The sequence below is a fragment of the Oncorhynchus mykiss genome, chromosome 4 (assembly GCF_057628025.1).
Source record: "Oncorhynchus mykiss isolate SJ-2025 chromosome 4, ASM5762802v1, whole genome shotgun sequence".
Lineage (NCBI taxonomy): Eukaryota > Metazoa > Chordata > Actinopteri > Salmoniformes > Salmonidae > Oncorhynchus > Oncorhynchus mykiss.
The window spans coordinates 27,409,069-27,430,397 of NC_143025.1; the positions used below are offsets into that span (position 1 = coordinate 27,409,069).

The 21,329-nt window shown below is 42.8% G+C and overlaps 1 protein-coding gene across 4 annotated transcripts in view; it reads left to right on the top strand.

Moving 5' to 3' along the window:
- Positions 1-21,254, top strand: part of echdc2 (enoyl-CoA hydratase domain containing 2) — a 41,559-nt gene extending 20,305 nt beyond the window's left edge. Inside the window, exons 1-10 of one of the 4 annotated variants that reach the window (XM_021599281.3) lie at positions 3,872-5,536; positions 8,144-8,211; positions 11,111-11,198; positions 11,283-11,369; positions 16,830-16,922; positions 19,864-19,920; positions 20,042-20,229; positions 20,645-20,695; positions 20,983-21,030; positions 21,102-21,254. In XM_021599281.3, the coding sequence (XP_021454956.3) occupies positions 5,296-5,536; positions 8,144-8,211; positions 11,111-11,198; positions 11,283-11,369; positions 16,830-16,922; positions 19,864-19,920; positions 20,042-20,229; positions 20,645-20,695; positions 20,983-21,030; positions 21,102-21,179 (999 nt within the window). In that variant the 5' untranslated portion in view covers positions 3,872-5,295 and the 3' untranslated portion in view covers positions 21,180-21,254. Of the gene's footprint in view, positions 1-3,871; positions 5,620-8,143; positions 8,212-11,110; positions 11,199-11,282; positions 11,370-16,829; positions 16,923-19,863; positions 19,921-20,041; positions 20,230-20,644; positions 20,696-20,982; positions 21,031-21,101 lie in introns of those variants that run through there. The other 3 variants (XM_036969407.2, XM_090231678.1, XM_021599283.3) reach the window with 3 other exon arrangements.
- The last annotated feature ends 75 nt before the right edge of the window (positions 21,255-21,329 follow it).

Sequence of the window (21,329 nt, forward strand, 5' to 3'; positions counted from 1 at the left end):
TCTTGCCACTAGTATTTTTTTATTTTCACATACACTGGATAGTTTTTTTCACACGGTCAGCCATATTAGTATGGTGCCCCTGGAGCAAATTAGGCTCCATTGGCCAACCCTTCTTTGGTAGAGCTATACTCTCCTGCAGGATTTTGTTCCAACTCTACTCTAACACACCTGAATTATTCTAATCAGCTGCTCAAAAGAATGTTGATTGGCTGAATCAAATCAAATCAAAATTTTTGGCTGAATCATGTGTGTTAGAGCAGGGTTAAAACAAAAGCATGCACAGAGCACACCCAGTAGGGCAGTATTTCTCTCGGAGGAGGGTTGGCCACCCCAGCAGTAGGCCTACTGAAAGAATTTAGCAAAAGCAACATCTTTTTCCAATCTCAATACATACAATGAGATAGTCTGTAGAGTTTAAACTTTAAAGAGAAGATCACATGCCTTTCATGGTTGAACGAGAGACATCCCAAAAATCGGTCTTCTCATGTCTGTAGGGTTCAAACTGTTTGAGCTACAAACTAATGTGACCCCTCTATGGAAATATTCTCACAAACACAATGGACTTCTCCGTTTTGCTCTATGTCCCCCACAAGTGTCACAGGACTAGTCTGAAGGTAACCCGCTACCGGGCTCGAAAATGCATGAAAGGGAATGGGGCATTTCAATGTCAAAGGCATACGGATAATTCCATGGTATAATATATATTTTTTCTGAGCTTTCTTATATCTCTCAGATATAGGATGGACACTTCAAAACACACACTTCCCTTTCGATTTATTTTGGGACCAAATTCCAAAATGTTTCATCAAATTATTTTTGTATATATTTTTGTTATACCTACAGGGCCCTAAAATTCTAAATAAAATAGCTAAATTATCCTTGGTATGACCATCATGAAACAATTCCATATGTTAGCTAAGTAGAAACTCAGCCTTGGGCCCTTAGACCCTCGCCTTACTGACTCTGACAATGAGATAATCGGACCAAGCTCCACACACACACACACACACTGTTCAGTCCTTTGCGCCCCTCCTCAGTATCTCGAATGGCCCCTGCGGCGAGCTGATTGGAGGAAGAGGATTCTAAGCGAGTGGACTGGTTAATTATTCTCGAATGGCCCCTGCAGCAAGCTGACTGGAGGAAGAGGATTCTAAGTTGGCGGACTGGTTAATTATGCTAATCCAGGGGGCAGATAACGAGACGCTTAATACCTCACTCTGAGACACACACAGAGCTCTCTGCCAGTGTGGGTACGACTGTTATCCTCTGGAGAGAGATAGTCTCTGTGAGAAAATATAAGACTTTGTCAGAGAGAAAGAGAGATAGGGATGAGTGTGTGTGTTTGCGTGTGTGTGTTTCAGAAAGAATCACAATTATAACTATTTCTCAGCTCATATCCCATATCTATGCTACAGCTCCATACCATAACCCCACCCCTCCTCTGACATGTGTGTGTCTCTGTCTTCTCTGTGTTGTGACTAGGCACGTATCCATTCTGGCTCTTTTAACAGACTGATTCTAAACTAATTTTATTTTATGATGTGCATCCCTCTGCCAACTTCTACTGGATTTATAGTCCTCTTCCTGGCTCCCTTTCTTCTCCCTCAATCATTTTCTCTGTTGTTCAATGCAGCATTTTACTGAATCTACAGAGCTGATAACACCACCGTTTGTGTTCATGTGTGTGCGAGCATTAGTGTGTGCAATTATGTGTGCAAGCAAGCATGTGTTGTCCGACTGACTCTCTCTCTCTCTCTCTCGCCCGCTCTCTTTCTCTGTCTCTCCCCCCTTTCTCTCTCTTCCCCCCACTCTCTCTCTCAGGTCAGTGAAGGCTGTTTGTGGGGGAATGTCTGTTCCACTGCAGGCTCGCATCCGTGACTTCCTCTGCAGCTCAGTCTTTAGACACACAGAGACATGGGGCAGAGAGCTCAGCAGAGCCGCTCTGCCTGCCAGACCTCAAACTGCAGCCTGCAGCTGCACTGACCAGCACTGGGCTGGGGGGGGGGTGGGGTGGAGGGAGAGGAGAGCCGAATGGGAGAGTGAAGATGTGAGGAGGAGAGAGGGGAGAGCAGTGCAAAAGAAAGAGGGGGAGGAAGCGAATGGGAGGACAGAGAGAATTATTATCCTCCCTTCTCCTCCTCTTCCTCCTGCCCCCTCTGACTCCCTCGCTCCCGATGGACAGCTCAGGATGCTCTACCTCCTTCCGGATTTCAACCAATCACTGGCTGAGGCTCGTAAAGCTCGCTACATCCATCACGAGGTCTATCCCCCTGCGAGAGGGAGCTGTCAATCACTGACATATTCACCAGAGGCAATATGGGTTCCAACCACATTCTGAAAGCAACCCTGTTAGACTTAAAAACATTCCTGTGAGTGTGACCTACTGACTAGGTTTGCTTTAACCTAAGACCTTTGCACACCACAGGAATGTGTCGAGTGGGGTTCCCAAAGTTTTTCTGCACATGACCCCAAATTTACACTAGAAAATGCATGGGACCCCACTTTGGAAAATAATAGGCCTAACAGTTAACACTGTGTTTACATTCACTAAATATTAGGTCCCACAGGCTGTCCCAACATGATAATGACATGAAAACACATTTGTGTAAAAGGCCCTTGGTTGACACTGTACACATTTTGAAGAGAAAGAGTTCTTAATTTCTTTGATAAGCTTACAGATTTTCTCAGGGGACCCCATTTCAATTTCAGGGGACCCCACCCCAAGTTTGGAAAACACTGTGTTAGCCAATTAAGCAAAAACCTTAATATTTGCTCGGGGAGCTATAGCAAGTCTTCAGTTCTCAGGCAATTCTCACTTCCGTTACATTATGGACACCTCTATAAACATTAGATCAGTGGAGGCTGCTGATGGGAGAACGGCTCATAATAATGGCCGGAACAGAGCAAACGGAATGGCATCAAACACCTGTAAACAGTTTGTTTGATACATTCGATACCATTCCACCTATTCCGCTCCAGTCATTATCACGAGCCCGTTCTCCCCAATTAAGGTGCCACTAACCACTTGTGCATTAGATCCATTCCAACCTACTATGTCCGGACAACGTGACGCCATACTCAACAAGGCCTTGGTCTGTCATACACCTGTTTTGTGCCAAACTGACAGTGCATCTTGTTCAATGTGCCATATTTCTATCCATGAATGTACCATTTGAGCAGGGCCAGTTTACCACATTTGGGGCCTCGTGCACTGACCTACGTCAGCTAACTTACTGCATTTCAACACATTTGGCTGTGGAGCAGAGAGAGAATGTGCAGTTTTATAATGCTATTCTACACATTTCATCATGAGGCTAAGGGAAAATGTTGCAGTTTAAAGCAAATTTCCAGTAATTCTACACTTTTTGCCATCTCATGCCTTTGTTCACATTTGGCCATAGGGCTGGGAGAACATTTTACAGTTTTAAAGCTAATTTCCTGCAAATGCAGGGTTGGGGGTTGGTGCTCCCTGGAAGTCAGGGGAGGCACTTACCCTGTGTGCCAGTTCGATAATCCAGCCCTGCATTTCAAATCAAATCAATTTTTATTTGTGACATGCGCCGAATACAACAGATGTAGACTTTAATGTGGAATGCTTACTTACAAGCCCTTAACCAACAGTGAAGTTGAAGAAGAAGAAAATATTTACCAAGTAGACTAAGATAAAAAGTAATAAAAAAGGGGGCACCGGTACCGAGTCAGTGTACTGGGGTACAGGCTAGTTGAGGCAATCTGTACATGTAGGTGGGGGCGAAGTGACTATGCATAGGTAACAAACAAACAGCGAGTGTACAAAAGGGAGGGGGGGGGGGTCAATGTATATTGTCTGGTGGAGATTTTATGGATTTTTCAGCAGTCTTGTGGCTTGGGGGTAGAAGCTGTTGAGGAGCCTTTTGGTCCTAGACTTGGTGCTCCTGTACTGCTTGCCGTGCGGTAGCAGAGAAAACAGTCTATATACTTGGGTGACTGGAGTCTCTACTTTGGGTGACTGGAGTCTCCGGTCGGGAAGAAAGGTTTTGTCATGCCCTCTTCACAACTGTCTTGGTATGTTTGGACCATGATAGTTTGTTGGTGATGTGGACACCAAGGAACTTGAAACTCTCAACCAGCTCCTCTACAGCCCAGTCAATGTTAATGGGGGCCTGTAGTTTTCCTGTAGTCCACGATCAGCTCCTTTGTCTTGCTCACATTGAGGTAGAGGTTGTTGTCCTGGCATCACACTGCCAGTTCTCTGACCTCCCATTTGAGACCTGCTCAATGTAAAGGTCCATAATATATTTTGTGCTAAATCATTTATCTGATTGAAATTCTCAATGCATGTAAAGTATAATGTATAAAATCATTGGCTCATGAATCATGATTAATTGTAATAAAACAGAGGCCAAGAGATAAAGGTTGCATCAGTGCCTCAGGCAAGAGTGTGTGAGGAGAACGTCCCCTGGCGACTACTTTAGATATTGCTTAACAATTGCTTTCCAATCACTGACCATAAATACGTATGAGAATATGTAGGCCTATTTAGTATCGCAATGTTAGGATGTTTTTTTAATTTACTTATTTAACTAGTGAAGGGAAAGGGGGATACCTAGTCAGTTGTACAACTGAATATCTTCAACTGAAATGTGTCTTCTGTATTTAACCCAACCCCTCTGAATCAGAGAGGTGTGGGGGCTGCCTTAACCGACATCCACGGCGCACCGGGAACAGTGGGTTAACTGCCTTGCTCAGGGGCAGAACGACAGATTTGTTTTTACTTTCGGTTACTGGCCCAATGCTCTAACCACTAGAACAAATTCTTATTTACAATGATGGCCTACCGATAATTTAAAACAAAAACATGTTCTGTGGTATTATTAATAAACTATGACATCTATTGGCTCAAACCATGGGCAGCTAAGGATGTCTGCTTAGTCAGTATGTAACCAAGCCGATGATCCCACTATGAAAAGAGAGAACACTAAAACAGGTTCAAGTACGTTGAAGGATGCTTAAATGAACTCGGAAATGAAAATGTATCCGTTCCGTTCCCAAAAACGTCAAGCACAGTAAAACTGGAATAGAACTAAGTTGGCCTTAGACATACTGATATAAACTAGGTTTTGCGTCCCCCCTTGGCCTTGGCTGGCTTAACTAAGGATTTGGGATGTAGCTGATCCTAGATCGGTTCTTACATCCCTCGGGCAACTTATACCTGGAGCTGAAACTAAAAAACAAGTCAATTGGTTGTAGCCTACTTCCGTGTTTTCTTTTAAACGAAATAGCTCCATACACACAAGAAAAAGAAGAAACACAACCATGACTTTCCTTCGAAGGTTTGCGATTAGGCACTGCTCTCTATCCCGCGGCTTGGGTGCTCTATCCTCGGCGTCTCTTGGAGCTCCAGGCTCGGTAACGTTACACCGTCTGGGAGTGGAAAAGCTGCCTATCCGAGGACGCCCTTTCACGGGGCACAATGACACACACACAAGCTGGCTACACACCAAGACGCCAGAGTCCGTAGAAGTGGATCTAAAGCGACTAGATGGAGAGGACACTGGTAGGGAAGGACGCTCTTTGAATCTTTATGCTTTCCGCTACCAGGAAACCGAGTTGAACGGTAGTAAGGTTTACCATTTTTGAGTGAGTGCAAGTTCCACAATATTCACCATGGTCGACAACCTGGTCTCAGAGCATTTCGTATTAGCGTTCCATTAATGATATGTATGTATTAATTTGTGGATAATCCATCACCCATTTTGTATGATATATTACGAATTTGTTACATGTACAATATGTAACTAATTTGCAAAACATTCTATATGTTACGAATTTTCTAAATGTATGATATGTTACAAATTCTAGCTAGGTGGCTGACTAATGCTAGCTGGGTTAAGGGAAGGGTTACCTAACATGCTAAGTAGTTGAAAAGTTGCTAATCAGCTAAATGCTAAAGTTGTCTGTGAAGAGATTCGAACTTCAACCTTTGGGTTGCTTAACGTTTGTGTTATACGCCCATCCACCAACTACTCTAATATGGGTTATGTAACCATACCAAATGTAGCATCTCTTACTTTTATGAGAATCTTGGATTTAAATGTACTATGTTACGTCTAGGGTATGAGACCAGGCTGTGATTGACAATCCTGAGAATCATAAACTCAGCAAAAAAAGAAATGTCCTCTCACTGTCAACTGCGTTTATATTTCAAACTTAACATATGTAAATATTTGTATGAACTTAACAAGATTCAACAACTGAGACAGAAACTGAACAAGTTCCACAGACATGTGATTAACAGAAATTTAATAATGTGTCCCTGAACGAAGGGGAAGTCAAAATCAAAAGTAACAAGTCAGTTTCTGGTGTGGCCATCAGCTGCATTAAGTACTGCAGTGCATCTCCTCCTCATGGACTGCACCTGATATGCCAGTTATTGTTGTGAGATATTACCCCACTCTTCCACCAAGGCACCTGAAAGTTCCAGGACATTTCTGGGGGGAATGGCCCTAGTCCTCACCCTCCGATCCATCAGGTCCCAGACGTGCTCAATGGGATTGAGATCCGGGCTCTTCGCTGACCATGGCAGAACACCAGGAAATCACGAACAGAACAGGCAATATGGCTGGTGGCATTGTCATGCTGGAGGGTCATGTCAGGATGAGCCTGCAGGAAGGGTACCACATGAGAAAGGAGGATGTCTTCCCTGTAACGCACAGCGTTGAGATTGCCTGCAATGACAAAAAGCTCAGTCCGATGATGCTGTGACACACCGCCCCAGACCATGATGGACCCTCCACCTCCAAAATCGATCCCGCTCCAGAGTACAGGCCTCAGTGTAATGCTCATTCGTTCGAGGATAAACGCGAATCCGAACATCACCCCTGGTGAGACAAAATGGCGACTTGTCAGAGAAGAGCACTTTTTGCCAGTCCTGTCTGGCCTAGCGACGGTGGGTTTGTGCCCATAGGCGACGTTGTTGCCGGTGATGTCTGATGAGGACCTGCCTTACAACAGGCCTACTAGTACTCAGTCTAGCCTCTCTCAGCCTATTGTGGACAGTCTGAGCACTGATGGAGGGATTGTGCGTTCCTGGTGTAACTCGGGAAGTTGTTGTTGCCATCCCGTACCTGTCCCACGGGTGTGATGCTTGGATCCGTCCTGTCTCCCTGTAGAGCTGTCTTAGGAGTCTCACAGGTCGGAAATGGCAATTTATTGCCCTGGCCACATCTGCAGTGCCTCCTTGCAGCATGCCTAAGGCACATTCACGCAGATGAGCAGGAACCATGGGCATCTTACCTTTGGTGTTTTTCAGAGTCAGTAGAAATGCCTCTTTATTGTCCTAAGTTTTCATAACTGTGACCTTAATTGCCTGCCGTCTGTAAGCTGTTAGTGTCTTAACGACCATTCCACAGGTGCATGTTCATTAATTGTTTATGGTTCATTGAACAAGCATGGGAAACAGTGTTTAAACTCTTTACAATTAAAATCTGTGAAGTTATTTAGATTTGTACGAATTATCTTTGAAAGACAGTGTCCTGAAAAAGGGACCTTTCTTTTTTTTGCTGAGTTTAGGTAGCTTAGGTGAATAAGCTTACCCTGAAATGACATAAACATTATCTGAAGTTACAGGGGAAGTAAGCGCACCACCTGCTGTGCCATAAAGGTCCCGCCCTTGATTTGATTTGGATTTAACCTCTTGGTAGAGGCAGAAGAAGTAGTAGGCACATTGATACAGGGAGTGTTGTGTTGCAGGAGCTTCTGTACAGAGTGAAAACCATGTCCTACTATTCAGTGATTAACACTGAGGTAAACACAGACATATTTACACACACACAGGGGAGATGCTGCTTATAAAAAGCCTTCAGCCTAGCCACAGGTCAGACAGCCTCAGGCTGTCTCTTTCCCTCCTTTCCTCCCTCTATCACCTCCTCTCCTTCCCACTCCTTCTGTCCCTCCTATCCTCTTCTTCCTCCCTCCCTCATCCTCTCCTCTCCTCTTCTCCAGACATACACACACACACACCTGTCACCTCATGGCTCAAATCTAATGTGACAATATCATCAACATCTGCACCTGCGCCTGTGCAGCTGCTTATATTTCAAATGCATAAACAATAACACACACACACACACACGTGACTCTCTTTCTCTCTCTCTCTCTGTAGGTATAGCTGAGGTGTTGATGTGCCGTCAGAAGGCAAAGAATGCTCTGGGCCGTGTGTTTGTCTCTCAGGTGGGTTTGATCTCTATTTGACCTTACACACGCATCGAATTGCTAACTATTGATCAGAGGTGTGGACTGAAGTCACATGACTCGAGTCTGACTTGATAGAAAATAAATTTACTTTAGACGCTGAGGAGTATTTCTGTCTGTAATAAAGCCCTTCTGTGGGGAAAAACGAATTATGATTGGCTGGGTCTGGCTCTCCAGTGGGTGGGTCTATGCCCTCCCATGTCCACCCATGGCTGCACCCCTGCCCAGCCATGTGAAATCCATAGATCAGGGCCTAATGAATTTCTTTCAATTGACAAATTTCCTTATATGAACTGTAACTCTGTAAAATCTTTGAAATTGTTGCATGTTGCGTTTAAAATGTTTTTTTTAAGTATATACAGTTGAAGTCGGAAGTTTACATACACCTTAGCCAAATACATTTATACTCAGTTTTTCACATATCCTAACATTTAATCCTAGTGAAAATTCCCTGTCTTAGGTCAGTTAGGATCACCACTTTATTTTAAGAATGTGAAATGTCAGAATAATAGTAGAGAGAATGATTTATTTCAGCTTTTATTTCTTTAATCACATTCCCAGTGGGTCAGAAGTTTACATACACTCAATTAGTATTTGGTAGCATTGCCTTTAAATTGTTTAACTTGGGTCAAACATTTCGGGTAGCCTTCCACAAGCGTCCCACAATAAGTTGGGTGAATTTTGTCTGACAGAGCTGGTGTAACTGAGTCAGGTTTGTAGGCCTCCTTGCTCGCACACGCTTTTTCAGTTCTGCCCACAAGTTTTCTATAGGTTTGAGGTTACGGCTTTGTGATGGCCACACAAATACCTTGACTTTGTTGTCCTTAAGCCAGTTTGACACAACTTTGGAAGTATGCTTGGGGTCACTGTCCATTTGGAAGATCCATTTGCGACCAAGGTTTAACTTCCTGACTGATGATATATTCAATATATCTGCATAATTTTCCTCCTCATGATGCCATCTATTTTGTGAAGTGCACCAGTCTCTCCTGCAGCAAAGCACCCCCACAACATGATGCTCCCACCCCAGTGCTTCAAGGTTGGGATGATGTTCTTCGACTTGCAAGTCTCCCCCTTTTTCCTCCAAACATAACGATGGTCATTATTGCCAAACAGTTCTATTTTTGTTTCATCAGACCAGAGAACATTTCTCCAAAAAATTACGATGTTTGTCCCCATGTGCAGTTGCAAAACGTATTCTGGGTTTTTTATGGTGGTTTTGGAGCCGTGGCTTCTTCCTTGCTGAGTGACCTTTCAGGTTATGTCGATATAGGACTAGTTTTACTGTGGTTATAGATACTTTTGTACCTGTTTCCTCCAGAATCTTCACAAGGTCCTTTACTACTGTTCTGGGATTGATTTGCACTTTTCGCCAACCAAAGTACATTCATCTCTAGGAGACCGAACGCTTCTCCTTCTTGAGCGGTATGATGCCTGCATGGTCCCATGGTGTTTATACTTGAGTGCTATTGTTTATACAGATGAACGTGGTACCTTCAGGCATTTGTAAATTGCTCCCAAGGATGAACCAGACTTGTGGAGGTCTACAATTTTTTTCTGAGGTTTTGGCAGATATTTTTTTTTCACATGATGTCAAGCAAAGAGGCACTGAGTTTGAAGGTAGGCCTTGAAATACATCCACAGGCACACCTCCAATTGACTCAAATGATGTCAATTAGTCTATCAGAAGCTTCTAAAGCCATGACTTCATTTTCTGGAATTTTCCAAGCTGTTTAAAGGCACAGTTAGCTTAGAGTATATACACTTCTGAGCCACTGGTATTGTGATACAGTGAATTATAAGTGAAATAATCTGTCTGTAAACAATTGTTGGGAAAAATACTTGTCATGCACCAAGTAGATGTCCTAACCATCTTGCCAAAACTATAGTTTGTTAACAAGAAATTTGTGGAGTGGTTGAAAAATGAGTTTTAATGACTCCAACCTAAGTGTATGTAAACTTCCGACTTCAACTGTATGCCTTAGTGGTAGTACTGACTACAGTGCCATCAGAAAGTATTCAAACCCTTTGACTTATTCCACATTTTGTTGTGTTTCAGCTCAAAATGCAGGCGTATGAAGCAGTTTATTTCTATATCTTGCGTTTTGAAAATGCGTCACCGTTTATGGTTGTAATGATAAGCTACATTGTGTGTGCCTGTATGCCCAGTGCATGCGTGCACGTGCTTCCGTGGGGGTAGGAAGCTTTGAACCATTCCTTTTTGTGGTTGCGTGTGAAAAAGTTTGAAAACAACTGAGCTAGCGAAAAAATTGCTGATTTGATGTACAGTGATGGGTTCAGCGTAAACGTCAAATTGTAGGGAGAGAGGATTGCCAATGTCACAAGAGGCTGCTGAGGTGAGAACGGCTCATAATGATGGCTGGAACTGCGCAAATGGAAACCATGCGTTTGATGTATTTGATACATTCCACTCATTACACTCCAGTCAATACCACGAGCCTATTCTCCCCAATTAATGTGCCACCAACCTCCTGTGAAATTTGCTCCAAAAACTTTTCGGTGATCAAGTGTTTTAGAGAAAATAATGAAAAGGTCTGTCTGTTAGCCTCATTAAATATACAAAGATTTGTAGTTGAACAAGTCATTGCCTGTACAGATTTATTTTTGATTGACTTGACTTGGAAAAAAAACCTGTGACTCGACTTGCTCTTAGAATGCACGACTTGGACTTCAGATTCGACCTGTTCTACTTGGGACTTGACTTAAGACTTGGACCTTTCGACCTTCTTGTGAGTGACTCGAATAATAGTGACTTGGTCCCAGCTCTGCTATTGATCTAACAGAGTATGATGACTGCTAAGACTATTCTCTCTCTCTCTCTCTCTCCCACTTCCTCTCTCTATCCATCTCTCTCTAGATGAGGGAGCTGGTGTCCTCTCTACACCATGACTCAGCTGTGAGAGTGGTGGTCTTCAGGAGTCTGGTACAAGGGGTCTTCTGTGCAGGTCTGTCCTTTTGTGTGTGTGCATGTGTGCGTGTGTGTGTGTGTGTGTGTGTGTGTTTTTATGTCTTCTCTGTGTCTTCTGTAGGAGCTGATCTGAAGGAGAGAGCTGAGATGAACCACTCTGACTCCGATCTGTTTGTTCACGGCCTGCGCTCACTCATGACTGAGATCGGTGAGGGGTGTGTGATCGATTTTTAGGATGTCTCACGGTCGGACAAATACTGCTCTCACTCAGTCACCTTTCACAGCAAATGCGTTAGTGTTACATACATTACCAGTCAAAAGTTTGGACACACCTACTCATTCCAGGGTTTTAATATCTTTTTACTATTTTCTACATTGAAGAATAATAGTGAAGACATCAAAACAATGAAATAACACATTTGAAATCATGTAGTAACCAAAAGTGTTAAACAAATCAAATTATATTTTATATTTAATATTCTTCAAAGTAGCTACCCTCTGCCTTGATAACAGCTTTTCACACTCTTGGCATTCTCTCAACTAGCTTCATGAGGTAGTCACCTGGAATGCATTTCAATTAACAGGTGTGCCTTGTTCAAAGTTAATTTGTGGAATTTCTTTCGTTAGTGTGTTTGAGCCAATCACTTGTGTTGTGAAATGGCAGGGTTGGTATACAGAAGATAACCTTATTCGGTAAAAGACCACGTCCATGTTATGGCAAGAACAACTCAAATAAGCAGAGAAAAGACAATCCATCATTACTTTAAGACATGAAGGTCAGTCAATCTGGAAAATTTCAAAAACTTTTAAAGTTTCTTCAAGTGCCGTAGCAAAAACCCTCAATCACTATGATGAAACTGGCTCTCATGAAGACCACCATAGGAAAGGAAGACCCAGAGTTACCTCTGCTGCAGAGGATAAGTTCATTAGATTTACCAGTCTCAAAAATTGCAGCCAAAATAAATGCTTCGCAGAGTTCAAAGTAACAGACACATCTCAACATCAACTGTTCAGATTAGACTGTGTGAATCAGGACTTCATGGTCGAATTGCTGCAAAGAAACTAGAGGTCGACCGATTAATCGGAGTGGCCGATTTAATTAGGGCTGATTTCAAGTTTTCATTACAATTGGTAATCTGTATTTCTGGACACCGATTATGGCCGATTACATTGTACTCCACGAGGAGACTGCGTGGCAGGCTGACTACCTGTTATGCGAGTGCAGCAAGGAGCCAAGGTAAGGTGCTAGCAAGCAAGCATTACAATTATCTTATTAAAAACAGTCAATCTTAACATAATCACGAGTTAACTACACGTGGTTGATGGTAGTACTAGTTTATCTAGCTTGTCCTGCATGGCATATAATTGATGTGGTGCCTGTTAATTTATCATTGAATTACAGCCTACTTCGCCAAACGGGTGATAATTTAAGAAGCGCATTCGCAAAAAAAGCCCTGTCGTTGCACCAATGTGTACCTAACCATAAACATCAATGCCTTTCTTTAAAATCAATACACAAGTATATGTTTTTAAACCTGTGTATTTAGTTAATATTGCCTGCTAACATGAATTTATTTTAACTAGGGAAATTGTGTCACTTCTCTTGCGTTCTGTGCAAGCAGAGTCAGGGTATATACAGCAGTTTTGGCCGCCTGGCTCATTGCGAACTGTGTGAAGACCATTTTTTCCTAACAAAGACTGTAATTCATTTGCCAGAATTGTACATAATTATGACATAACATTGAAGGTTGTGCAATTTAACAGCAATATTTAGACTTAGGGATGCCACCCGTTAGATAAAATACGGAACGGTTCCGTATTTCACTGAAAGAATAAACATTTTGTTTTTGAAATTAGTTTCCGGATTTGACCATATTAATGACCAAAGGCTCGTATTTATGTGTGTTATTAAATTATAATTAAGTCTATGATTTGATATTTGATAGAGCAGTCTGACTGAGCGGTGGTAGGCAGCAGCAGGCTCATAAGCATTCATTCAAACAGCACTTTCCTGCATTTTCCTGCACTTCGCTGTGCTTCAAGCATTGCACTGTTGATGACTTCAAGCCTATCAACTCCCGAGATTAGGCTGGCAGTACTATAGTGCCTATAAGAACATCCAATAGTCAAAGGTATATGAAATACAAATGGTATAGAGAGAAATAGTCCTATAATTCCTATAATAACTACAACCTAAAACTTCTTACCTGGGAATATTGAAGACTCATGTTAAAAGGAACCACCAGCTTTCATATGTTCTCATGTTCTGAGCAAGGAATTTAAACGTTAGCTTTTTTTTGTTGTTGAATTTTACCCCCTTTTTCTCCCCAATTTCGTAGTATCCAATTATTAGTAGTTACTATCTTGTCTCATTGCTACAACTCCAGTAAGGGCTCCGGAGAGACGAAGGTCGAAAGTCATGCGTCCTCCGAAACACAACCCGACCTAGCCGCACCAAGCGTGCATTCCAACCTGGAAGCCAGCCACACCAATGTGTCGAAGGAAACACTGTGCACTGCGCCCGGCCTGTCACAGGAGTCGCTGGTGCGCAATGAGACAAGGATATCCCTACCGGCCAAACCATCCCTAACCTGGACGACGCTAGGCCAATTGTGCGTCGCCCCACGGACCTGCGACAGAGCCTGGGCGCAAACCCAGAGTCTCTGGTGGCACAAACGTTAGCTTTTTTACATGGCAAATATTGCACTCTTTCTTTCTTCTCCAACACTTTGTTTTTGCATTATTTAAATGAATTTGAACATGTTTCATTATTTGAGGCTAAATAGATTTTACTGATGTATTATATTAAGTTAAAATGAAAGTGTTCATTCAGTATTGTTGTAGTTGTCATTATTACAACTATTTGTATATATAAAAATAGGCAGATTTTAATCGGTATGGGCTTTTTTTGGTCCTCCAATAATCGGTATCGGCATTGAAAAATCATAATCGGTCAACCTCTAAAAGAAACCACTACTAAAGGACACCAATAGTAAGAAGAGACTTGCTTGGGCCAAGAAACACAAGCAATGGCCATTAGACCAGTGGAACTCTGACCTTTTGGTCTTGAGGTTTTTGGTTCCAACCACTGTGTCTTTGTGAGATGCAGAGTAGGTTAACGGATTATCTCTGCATGTGTCGTTCCCACCGTGAGGCATGGAGGAGGAGGTGAGAGGGTGCTTTGCAGGTGACACTGTCTGTGATTTATTTAGAATTCAAGGTACACTTAACCAGCATGGCTACCACATCGTTCTGCTGTGATACACAATCCCATCTGGTTTGCGCTTAGTGGGACTATCATTTGTTTTTTAACAGGACAATGACCCAACACACCCAGACTGTGGGGGGGCTATTTTACCAAGAAGGAGAGTTGTATCAGATGACCTGGCCTCCACAATCACTAGACCTGAAGGAAAGTTGCCAACAATTGCTCAGCATGTGTGGGAACTCCTTCAAGACTGTTGGAAAAGCATTCCAGGTGAAGCTGGTTGAGAGAATGCCAAGAGTTGTCAAGGCAAAGAAAGGGTGGCTACTTTGAAGAATCTCAAATATAAAGTATATTTTTATTTGTTTAACACTTTTTTTGGTTACTACATGATTCCACATATTATTTCATAGTTTTGATAGGTCTTCACTATTATTCTACAATGTAGAAAATAGTAAAAATAAATTAACTTTTGACTGGTACTGTATGTGTACAGACTAGGGGCTACCCCTTGTCTTATTCATACTTCAGCCTGTTCTCATGCTAGTACATCTCTCTCAACAACCCGAAATTCTCTCTCTCTCTCAAATCACTTTATACAGTGCTTTTGGAAAGTATTCAGACCCCTTGACTTTTTGCACATTTTGTTACGTTACAGCCTTATTCTAAAATAGATTAAATGAAAAAAAAAATCCTCATCAATCTAAACGCAATGCCCCATAATGACAGTGAACTGTTTTTTAAAAATGTTTGCAAATGTATTCAAAATAAAAAACGATACCTTATTTACATAAGTATTCAGACCGAGACAGGATTGTGTTGAGGCACAGATACAGGGATGATTACCATAAAATGTCTGCAGCATTGAAGGTCCCCAAGAACACAGTGGCCTCCATCATTCTTAAATGGAAGAAGCTTGGAACCACCTAGATGCTTCAAGAACCTGATGGTCACTCCAACAGAGTTCCTCTGTGGAGATGGTTGTCCTTCTGGAAGGTTCTCCTATCTCTGCAGCACTCCTCCAATTAAGCCTTTATTGAAGAGTGGCCAGACGGAAGCCACTCCTCATTAAATGGCACATGACAGCCCGCTTGGAGTTTGCCAAAAGGCACCTAAAGGACTCTCAGACCATGAGAAACAAGATTATCTGGTCTGATGAAACCAAGATTGAACTCTTTGGCCTGAATGCCAAGCCTCACGTCTGGAGGAGACCTGGCACCATCCCTACGGTGAAGCATGCTGGTGGCAGCATCATGCTGTGGGGATGTTTTTCAGCAGCAGGGACTGGGAGACTCAGGATCGAGCAAAGTACAGACAGATCTTTGGTGAAAACCTGCTTCAGAGTGCTCAGATCCTGAGACCGGGGCAAAGGTTCACCTTCCAACAGGACAACAACCCTAAGCACACTGCCAAGACAACACAGGAGTGGCTTTGGGACAAGTCTCTGAATGTCCTTGAGTGGCCCAGCCAGAGCCCAGACTTGAACCCGATCAAACATCTCTGGAGAGACCTGAAAATAGCTGTGCAGCGACGCTCCCCATCCAACCTGACAGCTTGAGAGGATCAGCAGAGAAGAATAGAAGAAACTCCCTAACTACAGGTGTGTCAGGAAGACTCGATCGGGTAATCCTTGCCAAGGTGCTTCAACAAAGTACTGAGCAAGTGTCTGAATACTTATGATAATGTGATATTTCAGTTTTTTTTTTCTCAATAAATTAGCAAGAAATTCAAAAAAACGTTTTTTTTGTCATTATGAGGTATTGTGTTAAGATTGATAATAAGGGAAAAACCAATTGAATACATTTTAGAATAAGGCTGTAATGTAACAAAATGTGGAAAAAGTCAAGGGGTCTGAATACTTTCCGAATGGGTTGTCAGCCTTCACTACACAGTACGAGTTTCATCAAAATTAGAAAGTTATCACAGGGCCTCTCGAGTGGTGCAGCGGTCTGAGGCACTACATCAGTGTTAGTGGCGTCACTACAGAACCGGGTTCGATCCCGGGCTATATCACAACCGGCACTGATCGGGAGTCCAATTGGGCGGCGCACAATTGGCCTAGCGTCGTCCGGGTTAGGGGAGGGTTTGGCCGGGGGACTTTACTTGTCTCATCGCATTTTATACGAGTCCTTGTGGCGGGCCGGGTGCCTGCAGGCTGACCTCGGTCATCAGTTGAATGGTGTTTCCTCCGACACATTGGTGCGGCTAGCTTCCGGTTTAAGCGGGCAGGTGTTAAGAAGCTTGGGTTTGGCGGGTCATGTGTCGGCGGACGAATGACTCGACCTTCACCACCCGAGCCCGTTGGAGAGTTGCAGTAATGAGACAAGATCAAAATGGGGGAGAAAAAGGGCGTACAAAATATAGTGTGTGTTTGTTCATTGTACTGTGTGCATGCGTGCATTCATAGTCTGTAACTACATCGTCTGAACTCTCCACATGTCGTCTCTCCACATGTCGTCTCAGCCTTGTTGCCCATGCCGACGGTTGCTGCGGTGGATGGCTTCGCCCTTGGAGGGGGTCTGGAGCTGGCGCTTGCCTGTGACCTTCGAACAGCTGGTCAGTGACCTCTAACCTCTTACCTCACCAATCGCCATTAGCCTCTCACTTCTCACCTCTAACCGGGAGCCATCCCTTTTTGTGAAGAATAAATACAGTCTAGATTATTGTGTACATTGCATTCGGAAAGTATTCATTTTCCCACATTTTGTTACGTTACAGCCTTATTCAAAAATGTATTAAATATTTTTTCCCCTCATCAATTTACACACAATACCCCATAATGACAAAGTGAAAACAAGTTATCAATTTTAGCAAATGTATTAAGGAATAAAAAAACATACGTTATTTACATGAGTATTCAGACCCTTTGCTATGAGACTCGAAATTGAGCTTAGGTGCATCCTGTTTCCATTGATCATCCTTGAGATGTTTCTACAACTTGATTGGAGTCCTCCTGTGGTAAATTAAATTCATTGGACATGATTTGGAAAGGCACACACCTGTCTATTTAAGGTCCCACAGTTGACAGTCCATGTCAGAGTAAAAACCAAGCCATGAGGTTGAAAGGAATTGTCCGTAGAGCTCCAAGACATGATTGTGTCGAGGCACAGGTCTGGGGAAGGGTACTAAGATATTTCTGCAGCATTGAAGGTCCCCAAGAACACAGTGGCCTCAATCATTCTTAAATGGAAGAAGTTTGGAACCACCAAGACTTCTTAGAGCTGGCAGCCCAGCCAAACTTGAGCAATCGGGGGAGAAGGGCCTTGGTCAGAGAGGTGACCAAGAATCCAATGGTCACTCTGAAAGAGCTCCAGAGTTCCTCTGTGGAGATGGGAGCTCCTTCCAGAAGGACAACCATCTCTGCAGCACTCCACCAATAAGGCCTTTATGGTAGAGTGGCCAGACGGAAGCCACTCCTCAGTAAAAGGCACATGACAGCCCGCTTGGAGTTTGCCAGAAGGAACCTAAAGACTCATAGACCATGAAAAACAAGATTATCTCTGGTCTGAAGAAACAAAGTTTGAACTCTTTGACCGAACTGCCAAGTGTCACGTCTGGAAGAAATCTGGCACCATCCCAAAGGTGAAGCATGGTGGTGGCAGCAGCATGCTGTGGGGATGTTTTTCAGCAGCAGGGACTGGGAGACTAGTCAGGATCGAGGGAAAGATGAACGGAGCAAAGTACAGAGAGATCCTTGATGAAAACCTGATCCAGAGCACTCAGGACCTCAGAATGGGACGAAGTTTCTCCTTTTGTTATAGTTCCGCAGATCTGTGCCTCAATACAATCCTGTCTCGGAAGTTCCATGGACAATTCCTTTCAACCTCATGGCTTGGTTTTTGCTCAGACACGCACTGTCAACTGTGGGACCTTATACATACAGGTGTGTGCCTTTCCAAATCATGTCCAATCAATTGAATTTACCACAGGTGGACTCCTATCAAGGTGTAGGAACATCTCAAGGATGATCAATGGAAACCGGATGCACCTGCGCTCAATTTCGAGTCTGACTGCAAATGGTCTGAATTTTTATCTTAATAAAGTATTTCTGTTTTTTATTTTAATATATTTGAAAAAATTCTGAACCTGTTTTCACTTTGTAGTTAATATTACACTGAGTGTACAAAATGTTGACCAATGCTTCCCACAGTTGTGTCAAGTTGGCTGGATGTCCTTTGGGGGTGGACCCATTCTTGATACAAACGGGAAACTGTTCAACTTCAAAAACCCAGAACTTAAATCTTTTGTCTTGCCCATTCACCCTCTGAATGGCGCGTATACACAATCCATGTCTCAATTGTCTCAAGACTTAAATAAGTATTATTAACTGGTCTCCTCTCTTTTATCTACATTGATTTGAAGTGGATTTAACATGTGACGTCAATAAGGGATCATAGCTTTTACCTGGATTCACATGGTCAGTCTGTCATGGAAAGCGCAGGTGTTTATAATGTGTTGTACACTCAGTGTATGTATTGTTTTTTTATTCTGAAAAATGACTGAGGTCCAGACCTTAGAATGTAATTTCATTACTTTCAAATCACCTATAATTTCCGTTCTCGGAGAGTAAATAAAACCTCCCAGGAAATTGTTCAAGGAACCAGAGTAAAACGTTCTCAGAACCTCCCTGGAACCTAAAAAAAAAAAAACATTCCCAGAACAGGCAACATTTTTACTTCTATTCTCAGAATGTTTAAAAAACATTCAGAAACGTAAAAACACGTTCCAAGGAACCAAATGTGCTATTTGGTTTGTTATTTGAGTGAAATGCTCATTATATTTATTTTAACCTTTATTTTGACACAGAGTTAACGCCGAGACCAAACTCTTTTCCAAATGAGCCCTGTATATCACAACAATAAGCATCAAAATACACATTATTCTACACAACAATTCATACAGTATGATGGCCATTGTTCATTGTAAACATTTTATTTTTGGACAGCCCAATAGAGTAGCTTAAATCTTAAGTTATTGAAACACCTTTCACATGATAATGATTAGCAAAATATCTGGATATATTCATAGTTCAAATTACTATGTGACAAGAAATGTGTGTATGCGTATGTAAATTCGGAGAAATGTAAGTTTTTAATTACACTCCTGAGTCTTATTTTGTCTAATTTGTAAAGCGAGCACATGTAGTTGCTATTTGTTGTAAATTTTGTATAACATATACTAGTGTATTTAAATGTATGTTTTTAATGATTAACGTATTCAAACACTCAACATGATTTTCGTTTCACCAACATACTTTTCCACAGTGGTACCTTATCATACGTAACTTGTAATATATATTTTATGGAACTGCTAGAATCTAGAGAAAATCTGGTTGGTAATAGATTTTTTGGCAGAGGCGTGAGGTGAGCAGGTGTGTGTATGTGCGTGCACGTCTCGCTCTTACAGACCCATCAGTCAGTCTGTACTCCCACCGTTGCTTAATGACACACAGCCAGTCTGACCTTCAACTGTCCTCTGTGTGTGTGTTGTGTTTCAGCCAACTCTGCACAGATGGGTCTGATTGAGACAACACGGGGGCTGCTCCCAGGGGCGGGTAAGACAACCAGAAGTCATATGCGCGCACACACACACACACCAGTTACCCTCATGTCATCTCAGTTTGTTTGGAATAATGAGTTCAGCATCTTTCCCTCTCTACATCCTTTCTCCAATAGGTGGCAGTCAGAGGCTGCCCAGAGCGGTGGGCTTTGCCCTGGCCAAAGAGCTGATCTTCACCGGCAGGAGAGTGGATGGACAGAGGGCTGTGGACATGGGGCTGGTCAACAGAGCTACCGAGCAGAATTCAGACGGAGACGCTGCCTATAGAGAGGCACTGAGTCTGGCTAGAGAGATACTACCACAGGTTACACACACACTAAAACCTTACTCATTTGTCTCTTTCCATTCCGATGAGTGATTTTATAGGTGGTTAGATTAAATGAGTTACCAGGGATGAGAAGAGAGATTACACATTGACTGACTGCTTGGGTTTCAATTAACACAAACTGACTGACACTGGGGTTACATAGACATCTGCTGTCTCTCTTATCACATCCTGTCAGTTGTCAGTCAGTCACTGTCACCAGACCAGTCATACCAAACCAGGACACCAACTGACCACTGTAAGGGACATGGACAGCAGTGTTTTAACCTGGGTCATCTGCTGAGCTAAAGCCTTGTCATTATCTCAGGGAGCTAACACAAGTTCAGGTCTTAGACATGGTTACTCATTGTGTGTGTCCGTGGTCCTTCTTACCCCCAGTGTGTTCTCTCTCCAGGCTCCCATTGCTGTGAGGATGGCTAAGGAGGCTATGAACAGAGGCATGGAGGTATGGCTGCTTTACACATTACTCAGGGCCAGACCACATCAGGGGCCCGGTAACTTCCTGCAATTCTACACATTTTTTCCCATGGGGCAGAGAGAAATGTGCATGCTATTCTAATTTGCCACAAAGCAGAGAAAATGTTGCATTTTTAATTCACATTTTGCCATTCCTTATGTGTTCATATGCTATCTGGGATACACACATCCCAGCTCATTATCTCAATGTATTTGATGACACCTGTCTCTGTGTGCTAGTAGCAGGTATGTCTGTAACCTGTCTGTCTCTCTCAGGTGGACATCACATCAGGGATGGCCATAGAGAGGATGTGTTACGCCAGGGTAAGAGGTCAAATGCTCATGTGCATTGTCTGAGGTCAAACTGTAGTGGTTAATCATCTTTCTCTCTCCAGGTGATCCCGACAAGAGACAGACAGGAGGGGATGGCTGCCTTTATAGAGAAGAGACCCCCACGCTACACTGGAGAGTAACACACATGGAGACTGCTATTGTGATTGTACACAAACCTAATTTTCATTCCTTTAATAAAATGTTTTTCAACTGCAGTTGTAATATTTTAGCAGATGGATCAAGGATAAGTGTTTGCGATAAAGGGATACAGTACTCGTTTACAACCGATG